The sequence below is a fragment of the Lissotriton helveticus genome, chromosome 9, assembly GCF_964261635.1.
Source record: "Lissotriton helveticus chromosome 9, aLisHel1.1, whole genome shotgun sequence".
Classification (NCBI taxonomy): domain Eukaryota; kingdom Metazoa; phylum Chordata; class Amphibia; order Caudata; family Salamandridae; genus Lissotriton; species Lissotriton helveticus.
The window spans coordinates 641,680,612-641,708,505 of record NC_136070.1 but is presented as its reverse complement, the minus strand read 5'-3'; the positions used below and the strand labels follow the sequence as shown (position 1 = coordinate 641,708,505).

General features: G+C 43.1%; 1 protein-coding gene across 2 annotated transcripts in view; it reads left to right on the top strand.

The window, feature by feature from the left end:
- The window catches only part of SIPA1 (signal-induced proliferation-associated 1), a 246,686-nt gene that overhangs the window by 165,899 nt on the left and 52,893 nt on the right, over positions 1-27,894 (top strand). For both annotated transcript variants that reach the window (XM_078660715.1, XM_078660714.1), the window contains exons 7-9: positions 78-235; positions 3,581-4,160; positions 4,622-4,896. In XM_078660715.1, coding sequence (XP_078516841.1) covers positions 78-235; positions 3,581-4,160; positions 4,622-4,896 — 1,013 coding nt within the window. The remainder of the gene's footprint in view (positions 1-77; positions 236-3,580; positions 4,161-4,621; positions 4,897-27,894) is intronic.

Below are 27,894 nucleotides of genomic sequence, written 5' to 3'. Positions count from 1 at the left end.
TCTTCTACGGAGATGTTAATAGTCTCTGGCTTTCTAATAGTTCTCCTTTTTCCACTCCTTCTCACCCATGAGGACAGCTGCTAAGAAAGCGCCATATTGGCAACGACATTGTCACGATCGTCTTCCAGGAGCCTGGAGCGCTGCCCTTCACGCCCAAGACTATTCGCTCACACTTCCAGCACGTCTTCATCATCGTGCGAGCCCGCCATCCCTGCACTGAGCACGCATCCTACAGGTGAGGGGGTTAAGGTGGCCAGGAAGCCATGGGGATGAGCACGGGCCGGCTTGGAAATCTTGTCTAGAGACAAAGGTGTGTTGCAACTGTTTTCAAAGTAAGCAAGGAATATAACATGACTAGTGAATGCATGTTATACGAGGTGTGATTTAATTCTAGGTGACGAATTATACCAGTAAAGACACGGCAATATGATGATACACACACTGTTTTTGTCTTGGTACTTTCTAGTAGGTGCTAATTTATACCCAACTCAAAATGTAATTCTTTTGAGTATTTTATTGTCCTCAAAAGAATTTAAGTTTGAGTTAGCCTTGCAGGGATTCTGGTGAGTGTTCAGTAGACAGGAAGAAGGCTTTTGTAGCTGGGGCACAACTAACTGAGCAGTCTTTCCAAAAAAAAAGGAACCCGTGATTCGTAGGTTAGCCTAGAGCCTCTCCGCAGACACATAAACCCACTAAGATCTCTTACCTGAATTCAAACCTGTGACCTTCAGATTAATGGAGATTGTTTCAGACCGCAGGATGGGCATCTTGTGCTGAAGGACTACAACAAAAATAAATCTAGACAATAAATCCCACTGGCAGTCTGTTGGAAGCACTTTCTTGAAAAGCTGGACTCCTGAAAACTGGTGGTCACCAAATCATAGCACAAGAACTATTTTGACTTTCTAGTTCTCGGCGTTGACGTCAACAGCATCCCTGTAAAGTAGGCTTAACTTCACTTTCCACACAGGGTTGTGTGACAGTCACATTAACAACTTGAGCTATTTTACCAGAACTGGAAGCTGAGACCTGTTGGAAAAGATATTTTCAGCACACACATTACCAGCGCATAGAATTGACCAACAGATACAGCTATTAAGATAGCACAGTGGGTCAGTGTTCATAATAAAGATGCCTGTGGGCAACTTCAAGGTCAGCGGTTGAGATTTGATTGTGGCTGCCTGAGCCTGCCATAGTACACAAAATGCATTCACACAGTATGTTAATTAAAACCCCTACGTTTACAGTACTATAAAAATAACGTACACCTGGGGATCTGTACACACTCTTGGTGACCCTATAAACCCCAACTCTGCCCGAGCTTAGCTTTAGTCCTCGACACTGGAAAAGTAGTGGAGTTGGTGGAATTTCATACATGTATGTGGGGCGGGTACATGAGAGAGCCCTGGTATATACCAGCTTTCAGCTACCCTTCCTGTTATTAATCCTCTTCTGTTCATTTCATGCCTGCATGAAGGAGCTAAGTGACGAGGGGTTGAGCTGAGAAGGAATGAAGGCTGCTATTTTTTAATAAAAATGAGTGCAAAATGCTGGTTAGATCTTGAGGGGACTATCCAAGTGACCCTCATTTGGATAATTCTATTCTAATTTGGATCACCAAAATGGGGAGAGGGAATGAATTGGAGGGTCGCAGTTAGAAGGCAGTTCATTTTTGCTGAAAATTGGCTGACCAGCATTTTACACTAATTTGTAATAAAAATGTTAGCATTTCCTGCTCTCTCTCAGATATCCCGTTCCCTTCGATGCACTTCAGTGGACAGTTCAAGTGTGACCAACACGTTGATGCCTAAGAAGATGTCCCTCATTAAAACTTTGAAAGGTTAAGGCCTATGTGGCAAGAAGGGGAAGTGGATAATGAGTGGTAAAAGTGGCAGGTCTGTGGAGGGGGAGCGTTGGCCTAGAGCACTGTTTGTGGATTGGGTGGTTTGGGGCCTGTTGGGGATGTTTTACTTCTCTGCTGAGATATGTTTACTTGTGATGACCTGTACATTCTGCATGGACTTCATGTACAGTGCTAAAATCTAAAAGTTATTTTTAAATGTGCAGTGTGTGTGTTAAATAAATCACGTGGTGCTGTGCTAATTTCAGCTATAATCTTTGTATAAATAAATTGAAAAGTTATGATGAACAGATATAAATGCCTTACCACTCATCCACATACGTGGTCTATAGGTGAGGAGGCAGACAGTCGATGAGGGGGGATTCAAAACAGATGTGGCAAGAGGGGCACCATGTACATAGCAAGCAACAGAGAAGACCGTATGAAGGAGGGGCACAGTGTGTAGAGACTCATTGTGAACACAGAAAGCTAGAGACCTCAGGTGACAGAAGGTGATAGGGGTCACATAAGCACGGTGTACAATGAACACCTGGGGACGCTCCATTCCCCGCTACCTCCTAATCTGCACCTTTGCAGTCCGCAAACGGAGTTGGCTAGATGTAGATGGGTGGAACCAATCTGGGCCTTGCATCTCCTTTCTTTGGCTCTTGATGGGATACTAAACTTGCCGCAGATTAGAGGCTACCTCTCTCAGAGGGAATGGGCAGATTTTTAGGTGAGCCTGTATTTGCAGTGAGTTTAAACTAGTAACCTGGAAAGCATTCATTTTACCTGCTATTCCTTTAATGTGTTGAGTTTATGACCAACAGACACTCTCCTCTGCCCCTAAACTGTGTACACCACTCCTTGATGTCTAAAATCATCTTTCATGTCCATAAAATCCAGAGTTTCATCGAACCTATTTATTAAAAACTGAGAAAACGATGCCAGTTACATGTCCAAAAAGTGCGTGCATTTTATACGGAAATCAGGCAAGCACCGTTCTTGTGCCTTCATCTCTGATTGCAGGGCCCTGCATCTCCAGATATTTCTCCATGTGAATAGCTTTCTTTTCAGGGTACGCTCGGGGCTCAGGCACCTCAGTGACTATTCACTGTCACATTCCCATCTTGTTTGTCTGTAAAGCAACCACTTGGGATTCTATTGATGCCCTTTCTGCATGTGCCATTTTCAGGATTCCATCTACCTGTTGTTTTTTGTCAATGGCAAGGTGAAAGCCAGAAAACGGAAACAAACAACTGTGTGACTTTCACCCAACATCTGTCTTCTGTGAAAACTGTCCCCAAAACTTGCCAATAAATGGAGGGATATCGTTAAACATTTAAAGGACGTCTCTAAAGAAATGAGACAGACTTTCGAAGGTCCTACCTGGCCTCATTAATTTTGAGCCGTGCCTCACTTCCGAATTGGCGAATTGTTCCCCACCCACAGTTTGGTAGTAGGGAGAGTTAAGACAAAGAGTGCAATTTGTTTAGGTTCAAAGGAGTAACCTCTTTTCTGGAGAATTATGGGGAGACAGACTGGGGTGGTTGAGGTTGTAACACATGTCGGCACAAGGTACTGATATACAGGCGGTATAGGCAGAGATAAGCCTGGCACAGGAAGGGTTGGAACAGGCAAGACTGCCACAGCATGTGTCAAGTGACTTTGGGGAATTAGGCCGTTTATAAAGGTAGATACATGTAATAGTAATGTAACGCATTTCTCCTTCCTCCTCAGTGTCTCAGTCAGCCGCACCAAGGACATCCCACTTTTCGGGCCCTACATCCCCGCCGAGAACGTCTTCCCACGCTCTGCAGCCTTCCGCGACTTCCTGCTGGCCAAGGCGGTCAACGCCGAGCACGCGGCCGAGCGCTCCGAGAAGTTCTACGCCATGGCCACGCGCACTCGCCAGGAGTACCTGAAAGACTTGGCTGACAACAACGTCACCACCGCCACCCTGGACTCCACCACAAACAAGTTTGCCTTGCCCTCCCTAGGGGGGAAGAGGAAAGAGAAACAGAAGGGGCCGCGGGGGGCGGAGCTGCTGAGCGCCGGGGCACTTGTCTGGAGCGTGGGCGCGTGGGACAGCCAGCGTCGGCGCGAGCTCCGCTGCTACCTGGGCGTCTCGGCAGAGTTCCTGGTGCTGATCGAGGGGCGCGAGCGGCGGGTTGTCTTCAACTGCTCCTGCCGGGACATCCTGGCCTGGACATTCGGCGAGACAACCGTGGACATCTACTACGAGAAGGGCGACTATGTGTCGCTGAAGGTCGCAGAAGACCAGGAGGAGGACATCAAGGAGATTGTTCACCGACTGCAGGTGAGCGCGGGACGGGGCACTTCTGCTTGCTCGCGGATGGCATATCATGGCAGTTATGGTTCTGAAGGGGGCATGGTGCATGATTGCAGGTTCAGAGAGGGCATGCTGTGACGTCACTGCCTCCGGCTGCACGCGGCTGAGCAGAAGCTATGGGTCATGGTGCCAAAACATTGGTTCTGGGTGACCAAGAACTCTGAGTATGAGTGGCATGGCAAGGGAGTGCTAAGCCTTCGTGGGTGTGGCACGGAAGAGAAATCTTGGTTGTGTGGGCTTGGGTCTGGCACTGTATGGGATTGGGATAAGAGTGCGGGTGTCGAGGGGACATGGTGTAGGACTTCGGAGTCTGAGGGACGTGGAATAAATCAGATTGATATCTATATGCACAGTTTCGTGTTGGCTTTAGGCTGTCTTACGTATAAGGCCATGATGCCGGTTAATTCTCTCCTTGCCTTCTTGGGCAGCTGGTGACCCGTGGCTGTGAGACGAGAGAGCTGACCCTTCTCAGGAATGGCCTGGGCCAGCTGGGTTTCCAGGTGGACTCGCAGGGCTTCGTCACGGAGGTAGAGCGCTTCACCTTTGCTGAGAAGGCCGGTCTGCAGCCGGGGGCCCGCCTTGTGCGCGTGTGCCAGCAGCCGCTGGTGTGCCTCACGCCCCGAGAGACGGCTGAACTCCTGCGGAACGCCAAGAAGGTCACCATCACCGTAGTCCCACCAGAAGAAAATGGCAAGCCAAGAAGGTGAGTCCCCCATCGCTGAACCACACAGACTACATCTCGGACAGTGAATCCATGTGACTTTTCTCGTGTGTGAGGGACTCTTGCACAGGTGAAAGATGCCCTTGCCACGGCTGTTCTTTGAGTGAGAGAAACCTGCAGTGCTGCAGCGCGAAACCTACTGCCCTTTTCGTATGTGTGAGAAGCTTGCATTGCGTCTGCCTACAGAGCACATGCTCTGTGTTTGAGAGTAGTTTGCACTGCTGCTACCAATGCTGTAACCGAGATTTGTGTATGAGGGAAGCTAGATAGACTGCTTGCTGCGCAATACCTGTTCTGTGTGTAAGGGACGCTTGTACTGCTGCATACCTGATTAGGCCTATGAGAGAGTCTGCACTGCTCTTGCCTGTATTGCTTCTTTTCTCTGAGCCACGGAATCCCGAGGTGCTTTCCCTAATGCCATGCTATATATGGTTTGTGTGTAAGAGACACTTGTACGGCTGCTACCTATGGTGCCCCTGTTCTGTATGGGCAAAGGAGGCGTGCACTGCTGCTGACAGCACAAACATGGCTTTTGATTATAATGAAATGCACCAACTTCGCGCAGCCACAGGTCTCCTCTCTGGAGTCTCGAGAGGCACTCAGTTGCAAGTCACTGGAACAATTTGGGCAACTACACACCGCTCGTCAGTCAATTTTCACCCGGATATTTACCTTGATGAAAACAGGTGAAATGTCTGGGTGAAAGTCTGCCTGAAAATCAGCATGGAAATACCGGTCCCAGGTTGTTGTCCCACTTTCCAGATGGAAAACTCAGAAGGGCCTGGTGCAGGCTGCTAATAGTAGCACCTCACCTATAACTGCTGTGCTCCCTGTACCTGGCCACTTCTGATCAGCCCCTCATTGTTAAAAAGGTTAGGCGCCAGATTTAGAGTTTGTTGGAGGGATACTGCACACACACATGATGTATTTTCCATTACACCGTATTGCAATAGCATTAGGATACAATGCCCTGTAAATCAGGCTCAAAGTCGTTTAGCATGTTGAGCTCCGTGTACTGTCACACCAAAGTTTCACCAGAGTCCCCTGATATATTTTTCTAGGTTATGTTACTTATGATAAACGCTAGCAATATCACAGCGCCACCTTTAATTCTCTGTACTACGCGAGTTAACACATGTAAAGAATGATAAAATAGTTAAAACATATGGCAGTTGCACATTAATCATGGACAACTAACATTGAACAGTTAAAATCACTATATAATGAAAAACCTTCAATATATCAAAAATACTAAAACAATCTGTATTCCAAAAAACCCGACTACAATGCAATTGTTCCTCTAGTGTTCAATGTTCTCAATTTCGTATTTATAATGTGTATCTCAGTCATATGACTAGCATAGTGCTTAATTTGTGCCGGCGGTTGCAGACGGTGGGCTGGGAACTCTTTTTTGGGGACCAGGACTTATTTTTCATCTCAGACTTTTCTCAGAGGGAAAAAGAACGTCAAAGAGAAAGATTAACAAGCATTTGCAATGCAATAGGTCTCGTATTCACGCGAGTTTGAGCTATTGGCATTGTAAATGACAATGCCTTTTATTTATGTTTTGGGTTTTAAAACATACATAAAAGGCATTGCATTTACAATACAAATAGATTAAACTCTCGCAAATACGAGACCTAAAGCATTACAATCAAGGGCATTCTCGACCGCTTGTTAGATTGTAAATATCAGAGGTAGAAAACCGGCCTGCAACGTCTTCAAAGAGGTGATAAATAGTGGAGTGAAGAAGATGTCTCGGGGAACAGCGTTTACAACGCAACTTTTACAACGAAGTACCTTTACGACGCAACCATTACAACGCAACTTTTACAACGACTTGCGCTGGGGGGCGCTCTAGGATAGGGAATAGTTTTAATTTACTATCCAACACCTTCCCTACTATCCACGGGGACTGGAGTTGGAATAGTAAATTAAACTATTCACTATCCAGCGCCCCCCAACGCAAGTCGTTTTAACGACTTGCATTGTGAAACTTGCGTCGTAAAGGCATGCGTTGTAAAAGCATGCGTTGAAACGTCATACATCCAGATGTCTCAAGTGTTGTAAATTGCACAGACACAAAGTGTGAAGTGACAGTTACATATGATCCGAGATATAAACACTAACAAAGCGTTCCAACACCTTTCCTTCTGTGATTACACTGTCGCTGCTCAGGAGGAAGAGCGGGAGAGGGGTGTGGGGGGATAGATTGCATGTGACCGAACAGATTGGCATAGGGCCACCACCTGACAGGCATATGGCGAAATATCTAATGAATTAGGCGGGGATCTCATCACCTTGGGGTATAGCCGCTCCTGGCCAGTGCTTCTGCAGCTGCACCACATAAGTGTAGCCGCCCCTGAAAAAATACTTGTTGCGCAAAGGTGCCCGGTCCACGGTGTGCTCCTTGTACAGCCCCTTCTCGGCAGCGCGCACCTCGTCGATGCGGCTCTCGATGCGGACGCACTCTTCCGGGCTGAAGAGAAGTATGTGCCGGATCCCGTACTTCACGCAGCATGCCTCCTCATCCCGGTAGTGGAGAGGCGGCAGAGGGGGCAGTGGCGGCTCCTCATGGTCGCTGTTCTCGCCGTCTGACAGCTTCCTCTTGGAGCCCGGCTCCGGGCCTTATGGTAAGGCATTATGGGCTGCAACTTCTCCAGCAGGTCAGTGTATCCACTGGCGGCCAAACTGCAGGGCTCACATCACTCAAAACCGGCTGCAGCAGGGGGAGCTGCCACCGCTCATGGCTCAGCTCCACTGATCGGCGCAAGGGCGATATCAAGACCGGGAAAAAGGAAACGGGCCGAAACGTTGTTTTGGTTTTTTAAAGTGAGCGTGGTAGGAGGGAGAGAACTGAAGCAACGGGCTCAAAGCGAAGCCAAGGAGCGTAGAAACAACATTGGGGCAGGAGAGACATGGGTGAAGCAACACAGAGAGCTCGGTGGGAGGAAAGATAAAACAGGAATAAATATGGACAAGCACGCGAGTGGTGCGCGCGCGCCACAGCGAGACATCTGGTTTCAATTATCGCGCCCATGTCTGGGCATGATTATTGAAACCACATGGCGGCAGTGCGGGTAACTGACACCAATAGGCCATGGGTGGAGCAATGCACCCGCCTTTGGCCAATTGCGTGCTGTCTTTGTTAAAAAGACGCACGCAAAGGCCGATAGCGTGGGCCAAAACAAAAAGCACATGCCCGAGCGTGTGCGATTCTTAGGTTAGTTTAGAAAGCCACTACATGAAGTCTTCGCCAGAAAAGCTCATGCGCGCTGTTACAGGCTCGACCTAAAATCACTGACACAAGGAGAAAGCATTGTATTTCTCTTATAAATTTTATTTGGGATTTGTTTGAATGTATACCTTGTGTATTTTTATGTGGACCTCGTAAGAGTTCCGTAATCATAAATAAATAAATTGAATTGAAATAAATTGAATTGAGAAAGCATGAATGAAAATGAACGTGCAAGAGGCAGACAAAAAGAAAGAGGAGTTGAAGGGTGAGGAGGTGAAGGGTAGGGGTATGAAAGAAAGAGGCATACAGTGGAATGAAGCTTTGCACCCTTGATATTTGACACACCAGAATTCAGCAGCTTTGGCAGTGGGAATGAGAAAAACTTTGGGCCTTTACCCTTTTTTTAATCAAGATTAAACATTGGACTGCCACACTTACCTTTTACCTTTATAAAGCAGATTATTTTAAATCTCTCCAAGGCCCCACCAAGTGGTAATGGTTTTTGGGAAGAACTAACACAGAAGTCCAAATTCTGGACTATCAAATTCACAGACATATAATGGAAGGCTATGGCAGCCAGCAATCACAGGCCACCTTATACATACAGCGCATCCGAGCTTCAAATAGGTCACAGTTAGCGCAATATGAATACTAGAGCTTCAACAGTGAAATGCCACGCAGATGACTCCCCAATTTAGGCAGTGCCTAGTAGAAAAAGACGGCCTTTCTAGAAAAATATTTTATGATAAACCATACTCACGCACTACCCACCCATGACTGTCACCAGAGAGGACTGTGAGAGAAATCCAAGGCTTCCCACTCTTCAGTCTTGAGGTGGTAGGTTGCATTCTATTCCTGTCCACAGTAGGATATCTCAGGTGATAAAGAGTCTACTGCGGTGCCATGGCAGCCGGCAATCACGGGCCACCACCTACATACAGCGCATTCGAACTACAAGCAGGTCACAGTAAGCAATATGAATACTAGAGCCTGACGGTGAAATGCCTCCCAGGTGCCTCTCCAACATAGGCAGTGGCCATTAGAAAAAGGCAACCTGTCTAGGAAAATATTTTATGATCAGGTTTAAGCTCAAAGTACAGTTAGGGCTATGACAAAGTCACTCACTAGTTAGGCAAGAGCCATCATAAATGAACCTTTAACCCGGAAGGGGGGGGGGGTGAAATGTTTTCTTGGGACTCGGCTCAGTCAGAGTCCCAAGATGGCTGCCAACACTTCATGGTTGAAGTGTTGGCAGCCAATCAGATCTCATCATGAGATCTCTGCAGAAGCTTCGCCCAGATAGCTATCTTTGTTGTTTCTTTCAAAACTACTGAACGTATTTACACCAAATATTTAAAAAAAAGAGTTATTTCTGGACCAAGAGCTACCTTTCTGCCAAATTTGGTGTAATTCCGTTTAGCGGTTTGTCCTGTAGTTGTGCTAAAAAAATGCCAAATCCCCATAGTCATTGCATGAGGGGCAACATTTTGAAGACCCCACCACCTCCCTTTTCTTAGTCCCCGCTTGACAGATCACCCCGAAACTTTCCAAACATAAGCTGAAATGACCAGTATACTACTTTGGAAATTTTGGGAAGATTAGTTAAAAAGGGCTAAAGTTATTCGCAAAACAAAAAACGCTTCATCTATTGGAATAATGGGTCCTAACTATCCAGTAGGTAATATTATGTATGTATGTGTGTGTTTGTGTGTGTGTATATATATATATATATATATATATATCAAAACAATACCCTTTTAGGTATAGAGTGACAAATAAATTATGCAAAAAAGAAGCAGAGAACTCTGGGTAGTTCTCAAGTTTAGGTGGAAAGCAGCTCCTGTATAGAGCGCTCTCAACACCAGCGACACTCTAGATCTGCTCACCTCAAATGTCTGTTTTTCTATCAAAGTCTATAAGCATAGGATTAGCACAGTGCCATCCACGCCGAGATAGAAATGGACAATCTTTTGCCAGTACAATTAGTAGGGGGGCCCTGCCCCCTTATCTCTTTTTTTAAAAACAATCTCAGGACAGGGGACTAAATCCCGAGTCCTGTCATAGCTGCTGCAACTTTTTTTTCATCTTGCAACCAGCCAATCATAGAGTCAATCCTGTGTGAGCGAGATGGCCCAAGGGAAAAAAGCCCCTTCAGCCAATCAGAACGCTCTAATATTTTAAGTTGAGCTTCCGGGACACTCACGTGAGTACCTTAACCCAATCATCCAAATGTACAAATATTTTCGTACATTAATATCTTAAAAACTTTAGAACTGATTTACACCAAATCAGAAAAACACGCTCTCTGGACCTAGCATCCTGCCACATATGGTGTATTTCTATTCAGCAGTTTTTGCGGTAGCACTGTTCTAAAAATTCTATGAAAAATGCATGGGAATTTTACTTTTTGTGACACCCCACTTTTTCTCGCCCCCTGCTTGACAGATTGCCCCGAAACTTTCCACAAAAAAACTAGGCAAAAAAGAGCACTTTATTTGTAAAGGTTTATGAAGGTTTATGAAGATTCGCCAAACAGCCCCCAAGTTATTAGCAAATCAAAAAGGACCTATGACAGTGCAGACCTAACTATAACTACCCATTGGCATGCGCTAATATATATATATTTTGTCTGTGTCAGCCAGAGACACGTAACAGAAGCCCCGTTCAGCAAGTTGGCCTGGTCCTTTACTGGTTCCTGCTCCGGCAGAATTTCGTGTTTCTCAAGGTATTGGACCGGCCTGGGCCCGCCTCCTGGTCCAGGTACAGCAAGGGCGGCTGCCGCGCAGTTCGTGACTGCACGAAGGGTGAGATGCATTGTCAGTCTTGCCCCTACCCGGCGCATATCTGACATCTGGGGGCTTGAGGCAGCTCTGGAATGCAAAGACGATCAGGACTTAGATTTCTTGACTCACCGCGTTATGTCCTGCTCCCTGCCAATTCACTGGACAATTTCAACAATTTAATTCCCCACGTAGTACTTACCCGACAAAGAGAACTCTGGGACTTGTGGTTTTCAACAATCTGCAAGGAGTACACGGTCACATGCTTTGGGGTTGGGCGACTTCCCACCAATGGGAAGGTTGCAGGACACATTTAAACGTGGGTGGGCCAGCATTTCAATATATGGAGGCATCTGAGGAAGGCCATGTAGGCCGAATTGCATTATGCCAATTTCCAGCAATGAATCAGCTTCCACATGATTCCCCGCATGGCTTCTGCTTCTTCCAGGAGGAGTTTTTGCAGCATAATTTATATATATATGTTTCGTCATATTTTCTGTACCAGCCAGCGGTGCAGCCCAGATGGCCCTGCTGCTAAAAGTGACCCGGACTATAACTGGCAAACCATCGCTGCTCTGCAACGATTTCAAGGCTCGGGATACCGAGAAGACCGGTGTCCGCCACTTTCCCCAGGACAGCGCAGGCGGAGTGAGGTATTTTGCCTCCATTAGGACGCTGTGCCGCAGTATGGCTGTCCCTGCCAAAATTCTTACCGGGTGCGAGTGGCTGCAGCAGTTCGAGGGGGCCCAGGGAAGGCCTTGGTTATGTTGGGAGTTTCCTTGGGATTGCTTCGCCCCCCACCCGCACACTCCTGACGACCCCAATGGGAATCTACCCACATCCCCCACACCGCCGACCCGGATGCATCGGACTACTGCATTCTGGGAGTTGAAGTCCGGGTATTCACCGCGGCAACCAACAGGTGTGTTTCATCAACAAGGGGGAGGAGCGCAAAGGATTCATAAGTTCGAGATGTGGGATTGGGACATTATGGTGAAGAAATCGCTGCAATACAGGGCGCTGAAGAAGGCTACAGGCCGAAATGCATCCGCCACTATTGCTCACGCTGCCAATTAAAGCTTGGTTTTTCCCTGAACTCCCCCTCTGGCCTCTGATTCTTCTACGTGTGGAGGGATGTTTCATCATATATATATATATATATATATATATATATATATATATATATATATATATACACACACACACACACACCATATCCGAATCCCGCATATGAGGACACCGACACAAAGGTAGCGTTGCCATTCAGTCTTGTTTTTTAATAACACTCTTCGCTATGACGTGTTTCGGCACACCTGCCTTGTTCACACAATATATATATTTGTGTGAGTGTGTGTATGTAGCAAAGTACTCTTCTAATTCCCCATCTCTCCTCTCATCTGAGGTCGGGACCCAAGGAGACAAGCGGCACGGCTCCGGTAGAGTAAAGATTTCTTTATTGCATATCAGTCAACATTCAGGATAAGGGTAGACCAAGGCGTTTCGTCTGTAGCCTTCCACAGGATCATAGAGGGTGTGTGTACAGAACGTCCTTTATAAAGAGACCACCACCATTTTCAAACAGTGCAATAAAAAAAAATGCAACTGGGCAGCTAACTAAAACATTCATTTCACGGTATTCCATGTTCTCCATGATTTCATGTCTTTTAACTTTTCTTTCTCTTTCTGCTTTTAATTTGAACTGTTGTAAAGTATAACAATAAGGATGCTAATCAAAAACGACAAAATCATTATACAAGTTGGGCATGTGAATGCATATGGCTGAGAAAGGTAAACATTTGGTAAATCTCAATGCTTCACTCCGCACCACTACAGGGCACACAGTTGTATAGGGCTGCATCACAAAACAAAGTTTCTTTACCTTAGATATACTCACGTTAATGGAAGATCCTATTTCAGTCAGTTCCAAACATTTTTACATTAATTGATCTTAATGCGTCTAACACTTTTTTTGTATTCTTTTTCATAAATCCTGTACAAATATGGAAAATTAAATTGAAAGTGCCAATACTAGTACAGTTTTCAGTCCAGGTGTCGTAGTGCAAACAAAGCAAGTTCCGTTGTGCTATACTCTTTCCTTTTATATACACTATAGCTAATGTTGAAGAATTATGTAAGTGTCTTTTTTCCGCTATCCTTTAAATTTGCATTGCTATCGACCCCCCCTTTATTCTCCATTATATGGTGCATTCTATCATTTGGTGCTGAAGCCTGCCTTAGAATGTTGAGTGGAATGTGGAATCTAGCCTGTCAGACTTGTGCTCTGGAGGTAGCCTTTAAACTGCGGAGAGAGGAGACTCGAAATAAAATGCTTGAAATCGTTTCCAGTGTGGAAGTGTCTTTGTAACACATACTTCGAACCAAATTTAGATAACCATCCAAGTTTAGTTTTGAGATGTTACTCCCTCACAGCCTTCTTAAATAAAGTGTCATCAGTGCAATATTGCACCAATCTGATTTTAATAACACTTGAAATAACTGTGCAAATTGGCAAGTTCAATATGTGCAGATAGCAAGTTTAATGTACCCAATTAATATTCTGGTTCAGTACCAATGTTCTAATGAGCGTTTTTATTATTATCAACCAAGATGCTAAATATCAATTTACAAATTGGCAATCTGACTCCAAGACTTGATTTAAAAATCATTTTACAGCACCAGATCTCAGTGCTTGCCCAAGCCAGAGTTCGAATTACGATCTTCCTCTGCTTGACCCCCAACGGTACTTCATGTGGCTCTGAAAGAGGTAACCAAATGTAAGCACCTGTGGAAAAACTCGTAGAGTGTCAGTGATCAAAGTCTCTTCTGGTTAAGTGCCAGTCCCAAATATGTTGCTCAGTAAGAGCAACCGAAGTGCAAAATTCCATATAGTACTTAAAATGGTAAATCAAGGCGGGTGGCCCTGGAATGTCAGATTACTCATTAGCAGTCCCTCAGTTTTGAGCTACCTCCAACAGTACTTCATCTGGTTATGCCCGAAGTAACACTTTTAAGCAACTGCAAAAAAAAAGACGCAAGTTTAAAGTGCCAGTGCTGGAAGTCTATTCTGGTTAACTACAACTCCCAATCCTATTGCTCAGTGGGAGCAACTAAGGTGTCAATGCAAATGGAGCAACTGTGCAAAGTTCTCAGGTTAAAAAATGCATATTTAAATTGTTCAAAAAGTTATTCTGGTTCAGTACCAATCCTCTTTGCATTGATAAACAAGAGCAATTAAAAGTGCCAATGCCATACAGTACTTGATATAATAAAACCAGGGAATGGGCTCTCAAATGCCAAATGGCTAAATCCCAATCTCTCAATTATCGATACTCTCCATTTTTGTCTGTCTCTGTACTTGTAACATTTACCTTATTTTAAAACTACTTTTGATCACTTTTGTTGCACCTGAATATATAAATATATATATATATATATATATATATATATATATATATTCCGTCAGAAAAAAGCGCCTGTTGTAGAAGAGCCCAAACAGGTTTTTCAATAGCCACCCTTCTTTATTGCAATGCCATGCGAGGAAAGGTCTTTTGCATCACAAAGATTCAGTCCGCAGATTGCCGACGCGTTTCGTTTTCTTAACTTCTTCAAAGGCAGCGGAAGTAGGATGTGACATACAGCCTTTCCTCGCATGGCATTGCAATAAAGAAGGGTGGCTATTGAAAAACCTGTTTGGGCTCTTCTACAACAGGCGCTTTTTTCTGACGGAATATTAGCGGCTTGTGTCTGAGCCGCGGAGGGGTCCCAGGCGCTGTTTACCAACGCTCCTGCTGCGACGCCAACCGACGCCGCAGATACAGGGACAGGTGCCGATTTGTTGCGAGTAAGAATGCCAGTGTGAATTCGATCTTTTGACACCACCACCCACTGGGGGACAATTAATAGTGAACTGATGTAGACATACAGCGACTCACTGAAGGAGGAGAGAAGTCGGCACTACAAGTACCAGGAGGCCCGTGCAAGGTCACACCCACTGGGGCGGGGCACTATCAGAGATAAATTGGTGCCTAAAAAACTGCTGTATGTCACATCCTACTTCCGCTGCCTTTGAAGAAGTTAAGAAAACGAAACGCGTCGGCAATCTGCGGACTGAATCTTTGTGATGCAAAAGACCTTTCCTCGCATGGCATTGCAATAAAGAAGGGTGGCTATTGAAAAACCTGTTTGGGCTCTTCTACAACAGGCGCTTTTTTCTGACGGAATATTAGCGGCTTGTGTCTGAGCCGCGGAGGGGTCCCAGGCGCTGTTTACCAACGCTCCTGCTGCGACGCCAACCGATGCCGCAGATACAGGGACAGGTGCCGATTTGTTGCGAGTAAGAATGCCAGTGTGGATTCGATCTTTTGACACCACCACCCACTGGGGGACAATTAATAGTGAACTGATGTAGACATACAGCGACTCACTGAAGGAGGAGAGAAGTCGGCACTCCAAGTACCAGGAGGCCCGTGCAAGGTCACACCCACTGGGGCGGGGCACTATCAGAGATAAATTGGTGCCTAAAAAACTGCTGTATGTCACATCCTACTTCCGTTGCCTTTGAAGAAGTTAAGAAAACGAAACGCGTCGGCAATCTGCGGACTGAATCTTTGTGATGCAAAAGACCTTTCCTCGCATGGCATTGCAATAAAGAAGGGTGGCTAATGAAAAACCTGTTTGGGCTCTTCTACAACAGGCGCTTTTTTCTGACGGAATATTAGCGGCTTGTGTCTGAGCCGCGGAGGGGTCCCAGGCGCTGTTTACCAACGCTCCTGCTGCGACGCCAACCGACGCCGCAGATACAGGGACAGGTGCCGATTTGTTGCGAGTAAGAATGCCAGTGTGGATTCGATCTTTTGACACCACCACCCACTGGGGGACAATTAATAGTGAACTGATGTAGACATACAGCGACTCACTAAAGGAGGAGAGAAGTCGGCACTACAAGTACCAGGAGGCCCGTGCAAGGTCACACCCACTGGGGCGGGGCACTATCAGAGATAAATTGGTGCCTAAAAAACTGCTGTATGTCACATCCTACTTCCGCTGCCTTTGAAGAAGTTAAGAAAACGAAACGCGTCGGCAATCTGCGGACTGAATCTTTGTGATGCAAAAGACCTTTCCTCGCATGGCATTGCAATAAAGAAGGGCGGCTATTGAAAAACCTGTTTGGGCTCTTCTACAACAGGCGCTTTTTTCTGACGGAATATTAGCGGCTTGTGTCTGAGCCGCGGAGGGGTCCCAGGCGCTGTTTACCAACGCTCCTGCTGCGACGCCAACCGACGCCGCAGATACAGGGACAGGTGCCGATTTGTTGCGAGTAAGAATGCCAGTGTGGATTCGATCTTTTGACACCACCACCCACTGGGGGACAATTAATAGTGAACTGATGTAGACATACAGCGACTCACTGAAGGAGGAGAGAAGTCGGCACTACAAGTACCAGGAGGCCCGTGCAAGGTCACACCCACTGGGGCGGGGCACTATCAGAGATAAATTGGTGCCTAAAAAACTGCTGTATGTCACATCCTACTTCCGCTGCCTTTGAAGAAGTTAAGAAAACGAAACGCGTCGGCAATCTGCGGACTGAATCTTTGTGATGCAAAAGACCTTTCCTCGCATGGCATTGCAATAAAGAAGGGTGGCTATTGAAAAACCTGTTTGGGCTCTTCTACAACAGGCGCTTTTTTCTGACGGAATATTAGCGGCTTGTGTCTGAGCCGCGGAGGGGTCCCAGGCGCTGTTTACCAACGCTCCTGCTGCGACGCCAACCGACGCCGCAGATACAGGGACAGGTGCCGATTTGTTGCGAGTAAGAATGCCAGTGTGGATTCGATCTTTTGACACCACCACCCACTGGGGGACAATTAATAGTGAACTGATGTAGACATACAGCGACTCACTGAAGGAGGAGAGAAGTCGGCACTACAAGTACCAGGAGGCCCGTGCAAGGTCACACCCACTGGGGCGGGGCACTATCAGAGATAAATTGGTGCCTAAAAAACTGCTGTATGTCACATCCTACTTCCGCTGCCTTTGAAGAAGTTAAGAAAACGAAACGCGTCGGCAATCTGCGGACTGAATCTTTGTGATGCAAAAGACCTTTCCTCGCATGGCATTGCAATAAAGAAGGGTGGCTATTGAAAAACCTGTTTGGGCTCTTCTACAACAGGCGCTTTTTTCTGACGGAATATTAGCGGCTTGTGTCTGAGCCGCGGAGGGGACCCAGGCGCTGTTTACCAACGCTCCTGCTGCGACGCCAACCGACGCCGCAGATACAGGGACAGGTGCCGATTTGTTGCGAGTAAGAATGCCAGTGTGGATTCGATCTTTTGACACCACCACCCACTGGGGGACAATTAATAGTGAACTGATGTAGACATACAGCGACTCACTGAAGGAGGAGAGAAGTCGGCACTACAAGTACCAGGAGGCCCGTGCAAGGTCACACCCACTGGGGCGGGGCACTATCAGAGATAAATTGGTGCCTAAAAAACTGCTGTATGTCACATCCTACTTCCGCTGCCTTTGAAGAAGTTAAGAAAACGAAACGCGTCGGCAATCTGCGGACTGAATCTTTGTGATGCAAAAGACCTTTCCTCGCATGGCATTGCAATAAAGAAGGGTGGCTATTGAAAAACCTGTTTGGGCTCTTCTACAACAGGCGCTTTTTTCTGACGGAATATTAGCGGCTTGTGTCTGAGCCGCGGAGGGGTCCCAGGCGCTGTTTACCAACGCTCCTGCTGCGACGCCAACCGCCGCCGCAGATACAGGGACAGGTGCCGATTTGTTGCGAGTAAGAATGCCAGTGTGGATTCGATCTTTTGACACCACCACCCACTGGGGGACAATTAATAGTGAACTGATGTAGACATACAGCGACTCACTGAAGGAGGAGAGAAGTCGGCACTACAAGTACCAGGAGGCCCGTGCAAGGTCACACCCACTGGGGCGGGGCACTATCAGAGATAAATTGGTGCCTAAAAAACTGCTGTATGTCACATCCTACTTCCGCTGCCTTTGAAGAAGTTAAGAAAACGAAACGCGTCGGCAATCTGCGGACTGAATCTTTGTGATGCAAAAGACCTTTCCTCGCATGGCATTGCAATAAAGAAGGGTGGCTATTGAAAAACCTGTTTGGGCTCTTCTACAACAGGCGCTTTTTTCTGACGGAATATTAGCGGCTTGTGTCTGAGCCGCGGAGGGGTCCCAGGCGCTGTTTACCAACGCTCCTGCTGCGACGCCAACCGACGCCGCAGATACAGGGACAGGTGCCGAGTTGTTGCGAGTAAGAATGCCAGTGTGGATTCGATCTTTTGACACCACCACCCACTGGGGGACAATTAATAGTGAACTGATGTAGACATACAGCGACTCACTGAAGGAGGAGAGAAGTCGGCACTACAAGTACCAGGAGGCCCGTGCAAGGTCACACCCACTGGGGCGGGGCACTATCAGAGATAAATTGGTGCCTAAAAAACTCCTGTATGTCACATCCTACTTCCGCTGCCTTTGAAGAAGTTAAGAAAACGAAACGCGTCGGCAATCTGCGGACTGAATCTTTGTGATGCAAAAGACCTTTCCTCGCATGGCATTGCAATAAAGAAGGGTGGCTATTGAAAAACCTGTTTGGGCTCTTCTACAACAGGCGCTTTTTTCTGACGGAATATATATATATATATATATATATGTTCACTGAAAAAACCATAGGTTTCACACCAGTTATAGTTAGGTGTAACTTTTACTCGCATAAAACCATTGAAATTCCCACGTTATAGTTAGTTGGACTCACTATAACTTGCGCGTGCAATGCACTGCTGATGACGTCACATATTACATCACTCATGACATGGTCAGTGACATCACTCATGACATCACTGATGACATCTCAAATGATATCACTGATGACAACATCCTTGTGACAAAGTGGCAGACCTCCTATCAGCATAAAATAACCTTTGACACACACATTCAAAAATAGAAACTAACATTTTCTTAAAAAAGGAGAAACCAATACCAATTACAACAACTTATTAGGTAATTCCAACATCTACATACACATCCACTAATTCACCAACAGTTCTGTATAGTCACTCATGCATGTACTTACTCATCATATGTACTCATACACCTATACATCCTGTTACACACTAATACTCATCCATATAGTTACTCACACACAAATTCACACATGCAAATAAACTATCAAAAAACCATTTACTTGATTATACTGCTATATACACACCACCACACATACTTCTACAGAAACTGAAACATATTTACTCTCTTAAACAATCAATTATAAAAACACATACTCACTAATCCAGCCATACACACAATCATCCACCCATACAGTCTTGCACACATGCTGTCTTCAAAATACATACAAATAGTGAGTCACTCATTCATGCATCTGTGCTCTAAGTAATATCCCCCACCGAACCATACAGACACTGATACTGATACTCAAAAAAACAACTAATAACCCATATACACACTCATGTAGCTACTCACCAACCCATGCAGCCACTTATACACAAAGTGAGACACAGATACAGATATTTAAATATTTAAACATTACTCGCTAATATATGTATTCACTAAGATACATTTAATAAGTCAGTTAACCAATCAATTTTACACAAAAAAAACATCCATTTAGACATTTATTTACCCATTTATTCTTCCATCAACCTTTAGATATACATATATAAAAAATATTTATTTTTCAGAAAGATACACATTCACTGGATGATGTCATCAGTGATGTCTGAGATGTCATCAGTGATGTCATGAGTGATGTCACTGACCATGTCATGAGTGATGTAATATGTGACGTCATCAGCAGTGCATTGCACGCGCAAGTTATAGTGAGTCCAACTAACTATAACGTGGGAATTTCAATGGTTTTATGCGAGTAAAATTTCCACTTAACTATACCTGGTGTGAAACCTATGGTTTTTTCAGTGAATTTAATAGGTTTTTTAAATGCTAATTCCTAACTATAACTGGTGTGAAACCTATGGTTTTTTCAGTGAATATAAAACATCTTGGTGGCAGCAGAACAAAGGGTTTTATCGTTGTAAAACCTGCAAGGCCTGTGTTCATGGGGAAAACACCAAAACATATTTGGATGGTTTCACAAGTTATCCTCACCCCATTACACAAGTTTTAACCTGTAAAACCGAATTTGCGGTTTATGTGCTCCAATGCCCCTGCCCACTAAGATATGTGGGCAGTACGAAGCATGCTGTACATAAGCGCATTCTGCAGCATTTACGTGCCATCACCAATGGTGATAACACATACCCAGTGGCCCGACATTTCAGGGAAGCACACCAGAGTAATAACAGCTTGCTGAAATACTGGGTAATTGATTCCATACTAGCTAGCAGAAGGGGTGGGGACAGAGAAAGCAAGTTGAGGAGACTTGAAACAAAATATATCCTCCTACTCAATACTAAAAGCCCGGGAGGATTAAATGTAACGGAGGACCTTTACACGTGTTTACCTTGAGACTACCTTATGCCAACGAAATGTTAATATGTCATCTAATGTACTGATGTAAGTTTTAGCCCGGCTGGGAGGCATATAACATGGCTTGTGGAACTCAAGGTGTTGATTATGAATCTGAAATCTATCTGTACTTGCTGCTTTTTGATTACAAATTTGATTTTATATATGATGGGTATGACTGGATGTAGGTGGACTTGACGGATCCTTACTCCCGGACAGTCACAAACATCCAGTCAACTATGCACTTAACTCACGGTGATCATTTACGTTCTATCATAGTGACATAGGATAGGGATAACTTAAGGAACAGAAGGTTCTCTACAATTTAAACGCTTTACATAATTATTCTCATCAAATATATATACATAGGACTAGAAAGTTGATTTTTTGTAAATAGTTTAACCATATTTTATTTTACTGTGGTTATGGATTTATATGAACTTTAATGCACAATATACGGTATATTCAATAGGATGGTCCCTATGTAAATTCGTTCCAGCTTTAGCTGACATCAGCAAACTTTTGCACCATCAAGCGATATTTTGCACACTGAAAGTATTTACACTTTTGCTAGTTTTTGCACACCTATATTTGCACAATTGCAGGTTTTGCACAGCTAAAAACAACATGCATTTGCACTTTTTTATATATGAATTTACTGTATATAGTGTATTTAGAATTTAGGTATTGTACTAATATCGAATAACTCTAGTCCCAATGACTTAGAAAATGTAAATGATGAGAAGCTTTTATATATATTGTTTGATTACCACTGTTTACATAAAAGGTGATTTTAAGGTAGCATACTGGTATTTTACCGTAATTTTGCACCCTAAACGTTGGTCTTTTAATGTGTTTTTAACAGGCACCTTAAAGACAGACTAGTATTTCCTCTATGTTCACTATGACACAATATTACCATCTCATGTGACGATAATCATCCAATCACTGGCAGTATAAAATGGCGTTTCTTTGAATGGGACATTGTCATGTGAACAAGGCTCTTGCGAGCCGAAACGTCATGAGACTTCTGCTGCACCTGAAATACATTTTGGAGCACTACAATTGGTCCGTGTCCGTTGGCTTTTTCCTGGCTGGAGTGTGTCCAGAGCGCGATTAAAGTGACGGGGTGTTTTATATATATATATATATATATATATATATATATATATATATATATATATATATATATATATATATATATATATATATATATATATATAAAATTTCTATGGCAAAATGAAACCCCTCATTTTGTTCCTTTTCAAATTAAATGTATTAAGTGTTACCACTTTATTCCAATCAAGATGACTTCAGGTGTGCCATACTTTTGTCATAAGAAAGACTGTTAGCGTTCTAGTTGTTCTTTAGAACACTCTGGGACATTCTGTCATTGGACTATAGTTGGGCTACATCTGGCTGATATTTGGGCTACATTTGGGCTCTTTTGTCTCTGGTGGCCATCTTGGGAGACTGCATATCAGAATTTTTTTAATGAAATATAAGAGGATTTGAGAAGTCACTCAAAATGTGCCCTAATTTTTCTTTCTTCAGCACTAATCATAATTTCTATGGCAAAATGAACCCCCTCATTTTGTTCCTTTGCAAATTAAATGTTTTAAGTGTTAACACTTTATTCCAATCAAGATGACTTCAGGTGTGCCATACTTTTGTCATAAGTAAGACTGTTAGCGTTCTAGTTGTTCTTTAGAACACTCTGGGACATTCTGTCATTGGGCTATAGTTGGGCTACATCTGGCTGATATTTGGGCTACATTTGTTTTTTTTTGTCTCTGGTGGCCATCTTTGGGCTACATTGGGCTACATTGGGCTACATTGGGCTACATTTGGGCTCTAACATATATATATAGCCCAATGTAGCCCAATATATATTTGTTCAAAGTTAATTTTCGTAAAAACCACTGGAGCATATATCTTGAGACATAGCAAAGGCCCATCGGGGTACCAGTCCCTACAATTTTGCCAAGTTTGGTGGAAATCCATTCAGCCGTTTGGGCAAAAAGTGAGTCCAACCGCCCTATGGAAATTAACATGGGGAAAACACGTTTTGGGACCCCCCTTTTATCTCGGCCCCCGCTTGACGGATCCCCCCGAAACTTTCAAGCAAGGAGCGGAGCGCAGCGAGGCAAAGTTAAGGAAAATTACAGGCAGATCCCTCATTCGGCGCCAAAGTTATTCCCAATAGAATGTTGCGGATTTCCTATGGAAAACGATCCTAACTATAACTACCTACTATATATATATATATATATATATATATATATATATAACCTACTGGCGATAGCCAGTAGGTATATATAGTTAGGATTGTTTTCCATAGGGAAATCGCAACATTCTATTGGGAATAACTTTGGCGCCGGTTGAGGAATCTTCCTGAAATGTTCCTTAACTTTGCCTCGCGGCGCTCCGCTCCTTCCCTGAAAGTTGGGGGGGATTCGTCAAGCGGGGGCCGAGATAAAAGGGGGGTCCCAAAACGTGTTTTCCCCATGTTAATTTCCATAGGGCGGTTGGACTCACTTTTAGCCCGAACGGTTGAATGGTTTTCCACCAAACTTGGCAAAATTGTAGGGACTGGTAGCCCGATGTGCCTTTGCTATGTCTCAAGATATGTGCTCCAGTGTTTTTTACGAAAATTAACTTTGAAAAAATATATATTGGGCTACATTGGGCTATATATATATATGTTAGAGCCCAAATGTAGCCCAATGTAGCCCAAAGATGGCCACCAGAGACAAAAAAAACCAAATGTAGCCCAAATATCAGCCAGATGTAGCCCAACTATAGCCCAATGACAGAATGTCCCAGAGTGTTCTAAAGAACAACTAGAACGCTAACAGTCTTACTTATGACAAAAGTATGGCACACCTGAAGTCATCTTGATTGGAATAAAGTGTTAACACTTAAAACATTTAATTTGCAAAGGAACAAAATGAGGGGGTTCATTTTGCCATAGAAATTATGATTAGTGCTGAAGATAGAAAAATTAGGGCACATTTTGAGTGACTTCTCAAATCCTCTTATATTTCATGAATTTTTTTTTGATATGCAGTCTCCCAAGATGGCCACCAGAGACAAAAGAGCCCAAATGTAGCCCAAATATCAGCCAGATGTAGCCCAACTATAGCCCAATGACAGAATGTCCCAGAGTGTTCTAAAGAACAACTAGAACGCTAACAGTCTTACTTATGACAAAAGTATGGCACACCTGAAGTCATCTTGATTGGAATAAAGTGGTAACACTTAATACATTTAATTTGAAAAGGAACAAAATGAGGGGTTTCATTTTGCCATAGAAATGTTATATATATATATATTCACTGAAAAAAAACCATAGGTTACACACCAGTTATAGTTAGGAATTAGCATTTAAAAAACCTTTCAAATTCACTGAAAAAACCATAGGTTTCACACCAGTTACAGTTAGCTGGAAATTTTACTCGCATAAAACCATTGAAATTCCCACGTTATAGTTAGTTGGACTCACTGTAACTTGCACGTCTGCAATGCACTGCTGATGACGACACATATTACATAACTCATGCATATAATTAAATATTTAAACATTACTCGCTAATATATGTATTCACTAAGATACACTTAATAAGCCAGTTAACCAATCAATTTTTTTTTAAAAACACTGAAAAAACCATAGGTTTCAGGCCTTATATAGTTAGGAATTAGCATTTAAAAAACCTTTGAAATTCACTGAAAAAACCATAGGTTTCAGGCCTTATATAGTTAGGAATTAGCATTTAAAAAACCTTTGAAATTCACTGAAAAAACCATAGGTTTCAGGCCTTATATAGTTAGGAATCAGCATTTAAAAAACCTTTGAAATTCAATGAAAAAACCATAGGTTTCAGGCCTTATATAGTTAGGAATTAGCATTTAAAAAAACCTTTGAAATTCACTGAAAAAACCATAGGTTTCAGGAGTTATATAGTTAGGAATTCGTTTTTAAAAAACCTTTGAAATTCACTCAAAAAACTATAAGTTTTAGTGGTGTTATAGTTAGCTGGACATTTTACTCATACAAAACCAATGAAATTGCTCCTATATAGTTAGTTGTACTAACTATATTTCGCTCACCCGCAATCCACTGCTGATGATGTCACATATTAGATCATTCATGACATGGTCAGTGACATCACTGATGACATCTCAAATGACATCACTGATGACATCATCCACGTGACAATCACCTACACCTTTTCATACACTATTACAATTTTTCATCACTGTTTGTAAAATACAGAGTATTTAAAAATCCACTCAGTGATTCATAGATGTATACACACATCTAATCACTTACCTATGGATTCACTCATACATGCTGTCAATGAACAATAGAACACTATCAAAAATACTTATACATCTATATCGACATTAAACAACAGCACGCATCCTATTCACATATGAAGTCATCCTACTCACTTATGCAAACAATGGATCATACTTACATATTTACTTAGCTACACACTTATACAAACACAACTTCATCTATTCATTTAGATAGTAAGTCATACTTAGTGAATTATAAAATCATTATTACAAGTATACAGTTATCCATACAGTCACTCACACAATCATTGTGTCTTATGTATACTTATTTATATACAACAACTGACACATACACTGCCTTTTATTTTTCTAGTTTGTTGGACCTGTACCTTTGAGAAATATATTTGCTCATCACCACACCCATAAAGAGATTCCCTCACCCAAACTGTTAGAACATGTAGTTTTAACTTCATATATCTACTGAATCAACTATTCACACAACTTTGGACAGTCACACACCCCCCACCGAACCACACACACTTTCACACTCCCATACAAATACTCAGTTAACTAATCAATAACTAATATAGACTTTCACATAGCTAGTAACCAACTGTAGAATCAGTTTACACAACAACTGACAAAGTGATACAGATATTCACACAGTTTAGTCACTATCCACTATATTTAGTGAGACATTATAAATTGATCAAGTAAACAGTCAATTACACTGCTACTAAATCCTCCATCCAAATATTTATTTATATATATCCACTCATTCTTCAATGTAAATTGCTATATATATAATGCATATTTAAATAACGAAGCAAACCACATCCACTGGATGATGTCATCAGTGATGTCATTTGAGATGTCATCAGTGATGTCACTGACCATGTCATGAATGATCTAATATGTGACATCATCAGCAGTGGATTGCGGGTGCGCGAAATATAGTTAGTACAACTAACTATATAGGAGCAATTTCATTGGTTTTGTATGAGTAAAATGTCCAGCTAACTATAACACCACTAAAACTTATAGTTTTTTGAGTGAATTTCAAAGGTTTTTTAAAAACTAATTCCTAACTATATAACTCCTGAAACCTATGGTTTTTTCAGTGAATTTCAAAGGTTTTTTTAAATGCTAATTCCTAACTATATAAGGCCTGAAACCTATGGTTTTTTTCAGTGAATATATATATATATATATATATATTTTATTACCTACTGGCGATAGCCAATAGGTATATATAGTTAGGACCTAGCTACCATAGGAAATCCGCAACATTCTATTGGGAATAACTTTGGCGCCGGTTGAGGAATTTGCGTGTCATTTTCCAAAATTTAGGCCAGCTCCGCTCCGCTTCTTCCCTGGAAGTTTCGGGGGGATTCGTCATGCGGGGGCCGAGAAAAAAGGGGGGTCCCAAAACGTGTTTTCCCCATGTTAATTTCCATAGGACGAATAGACAAGGCTACAGCCCGAACCGCTGAATGGAATTACACCAAACTTTGCAAAATTGTAGGGACTGGTACGCAGAAGTGCCTTTTCTATATTTGGTGAAAATTGCTCCAGTGGTTTTTATGAAAATTAACTTCAAAAACACATATATATCTGGGCGGAGCCTAACCACACATCTCATCGTGAGATCTGATTGGCTGTCAGCACTTCATCCAAGAAGTGTTGGCAGCCATCTTGGGACCAATATACATGATAGCACCTCATTAAAAAGCATTGCAGTTAATAGAAGGTTTTAGGACTTTAGTTACATTATAAATCATTTGTTGATGGGACCATACTCATTTTAGGAATTGTGGTGTGTTCTTAGGTGATTTTACCATGTGAAAAAGCCTTCTGCTGGGATATCATGAATCATGTTTGAAAGAAAACTATTATCTCATGCTTTTCCCACAGTGGTTTGGAAGGGGATCTATAAGCTAAACTGAAAGCATATTTTCTGTAAATTCACATTATCTTTCTCAGTCATGTGAGAATGAAGTCTGACATTCTCAGTAAAACATGTACATCCAACAAGGACAGAGACTGTCAGTTGATCCCTTTGTGTTCTACTGCAGCTTCCCAGAGTGTTCTAAAGAACAACTAGAGCGCTAACAGTCCTACTTATTACAAAGGTATGGCACACCTGAAGCCATCTTGATTGGAATAAAGTGGTAACCCTTAAAACATTTAATTTAAAAAGGAACAACATGAGGGGGTATATTTTGCCATAGAAAGTATGATTAGTGCTGCAGAAAGAAAAATTAGGGCACATTTTGAGTGACTTTTCAAATCCTCTTCTATTTCATTACAAAATTCTGACATGCAGTCTCCCAAGATGGCCACCAGAGACAAAAGAGCCCAAATGTAGCCCAAATATCACCCAGATGTAGCCCAAGTATAGCCCAATGACAGAATGTCCCAGAGTGTTCTAAAGAACAACTAGAGCGCTAACAGTCTTACTTATGACAAAAGTATGGCACACCAGAAGCCATCTTGAGTGGAATGAAGTGGTACGTCTGAAAACATTTAATTTAAAAAGGAACAAAATGAGGGGGTTCATTTTGCCATAGAAAGTATGATTAGTGCTTCAGAAAGAAAAATTAGGGCGCTTTTTGAGTGACTTCTCAAATCCTCTTCTATTTCATTAAAAAATTCTGACATGCAGTCTCCCAAGATGGCCACCAGAGACAAAAGAGCCCAAATGTAGTCCAAATATCACCCAGATGTAGCCCAAGTATAGCCCAATGACAGAATGTCCCAGAGTGTTCTAAAGAACAACTAGAGCGCTAACAGTCTTACTTATGACAAAAGTATGCCACACCAGAAGCCATCTTGATTGGAATGAAGTGGTAAGTCTGAAAACATTTAATTTAAAAAGGAACAAAATGAGGGGGTTCATTTTTCCATAGAAAGTATGATTAGTGCTTCAGAAAGAAAAATTAGGGCACATTTTGAGTGACTTCTCAAATCCTCTTCTATTTCATTAAAAAAATTCTGACATGCAGACTGAAACATGCACTTTGAATACCAGCAGCAGACTTCCCTGGTGAGCAGTAGCTTTACTACAGTGATATAATGAGCAACTAGAGTGCTAACATTCAGAATTAATGGCAAATGTGTGACACATCTGAATGCCTTCTTGATGGA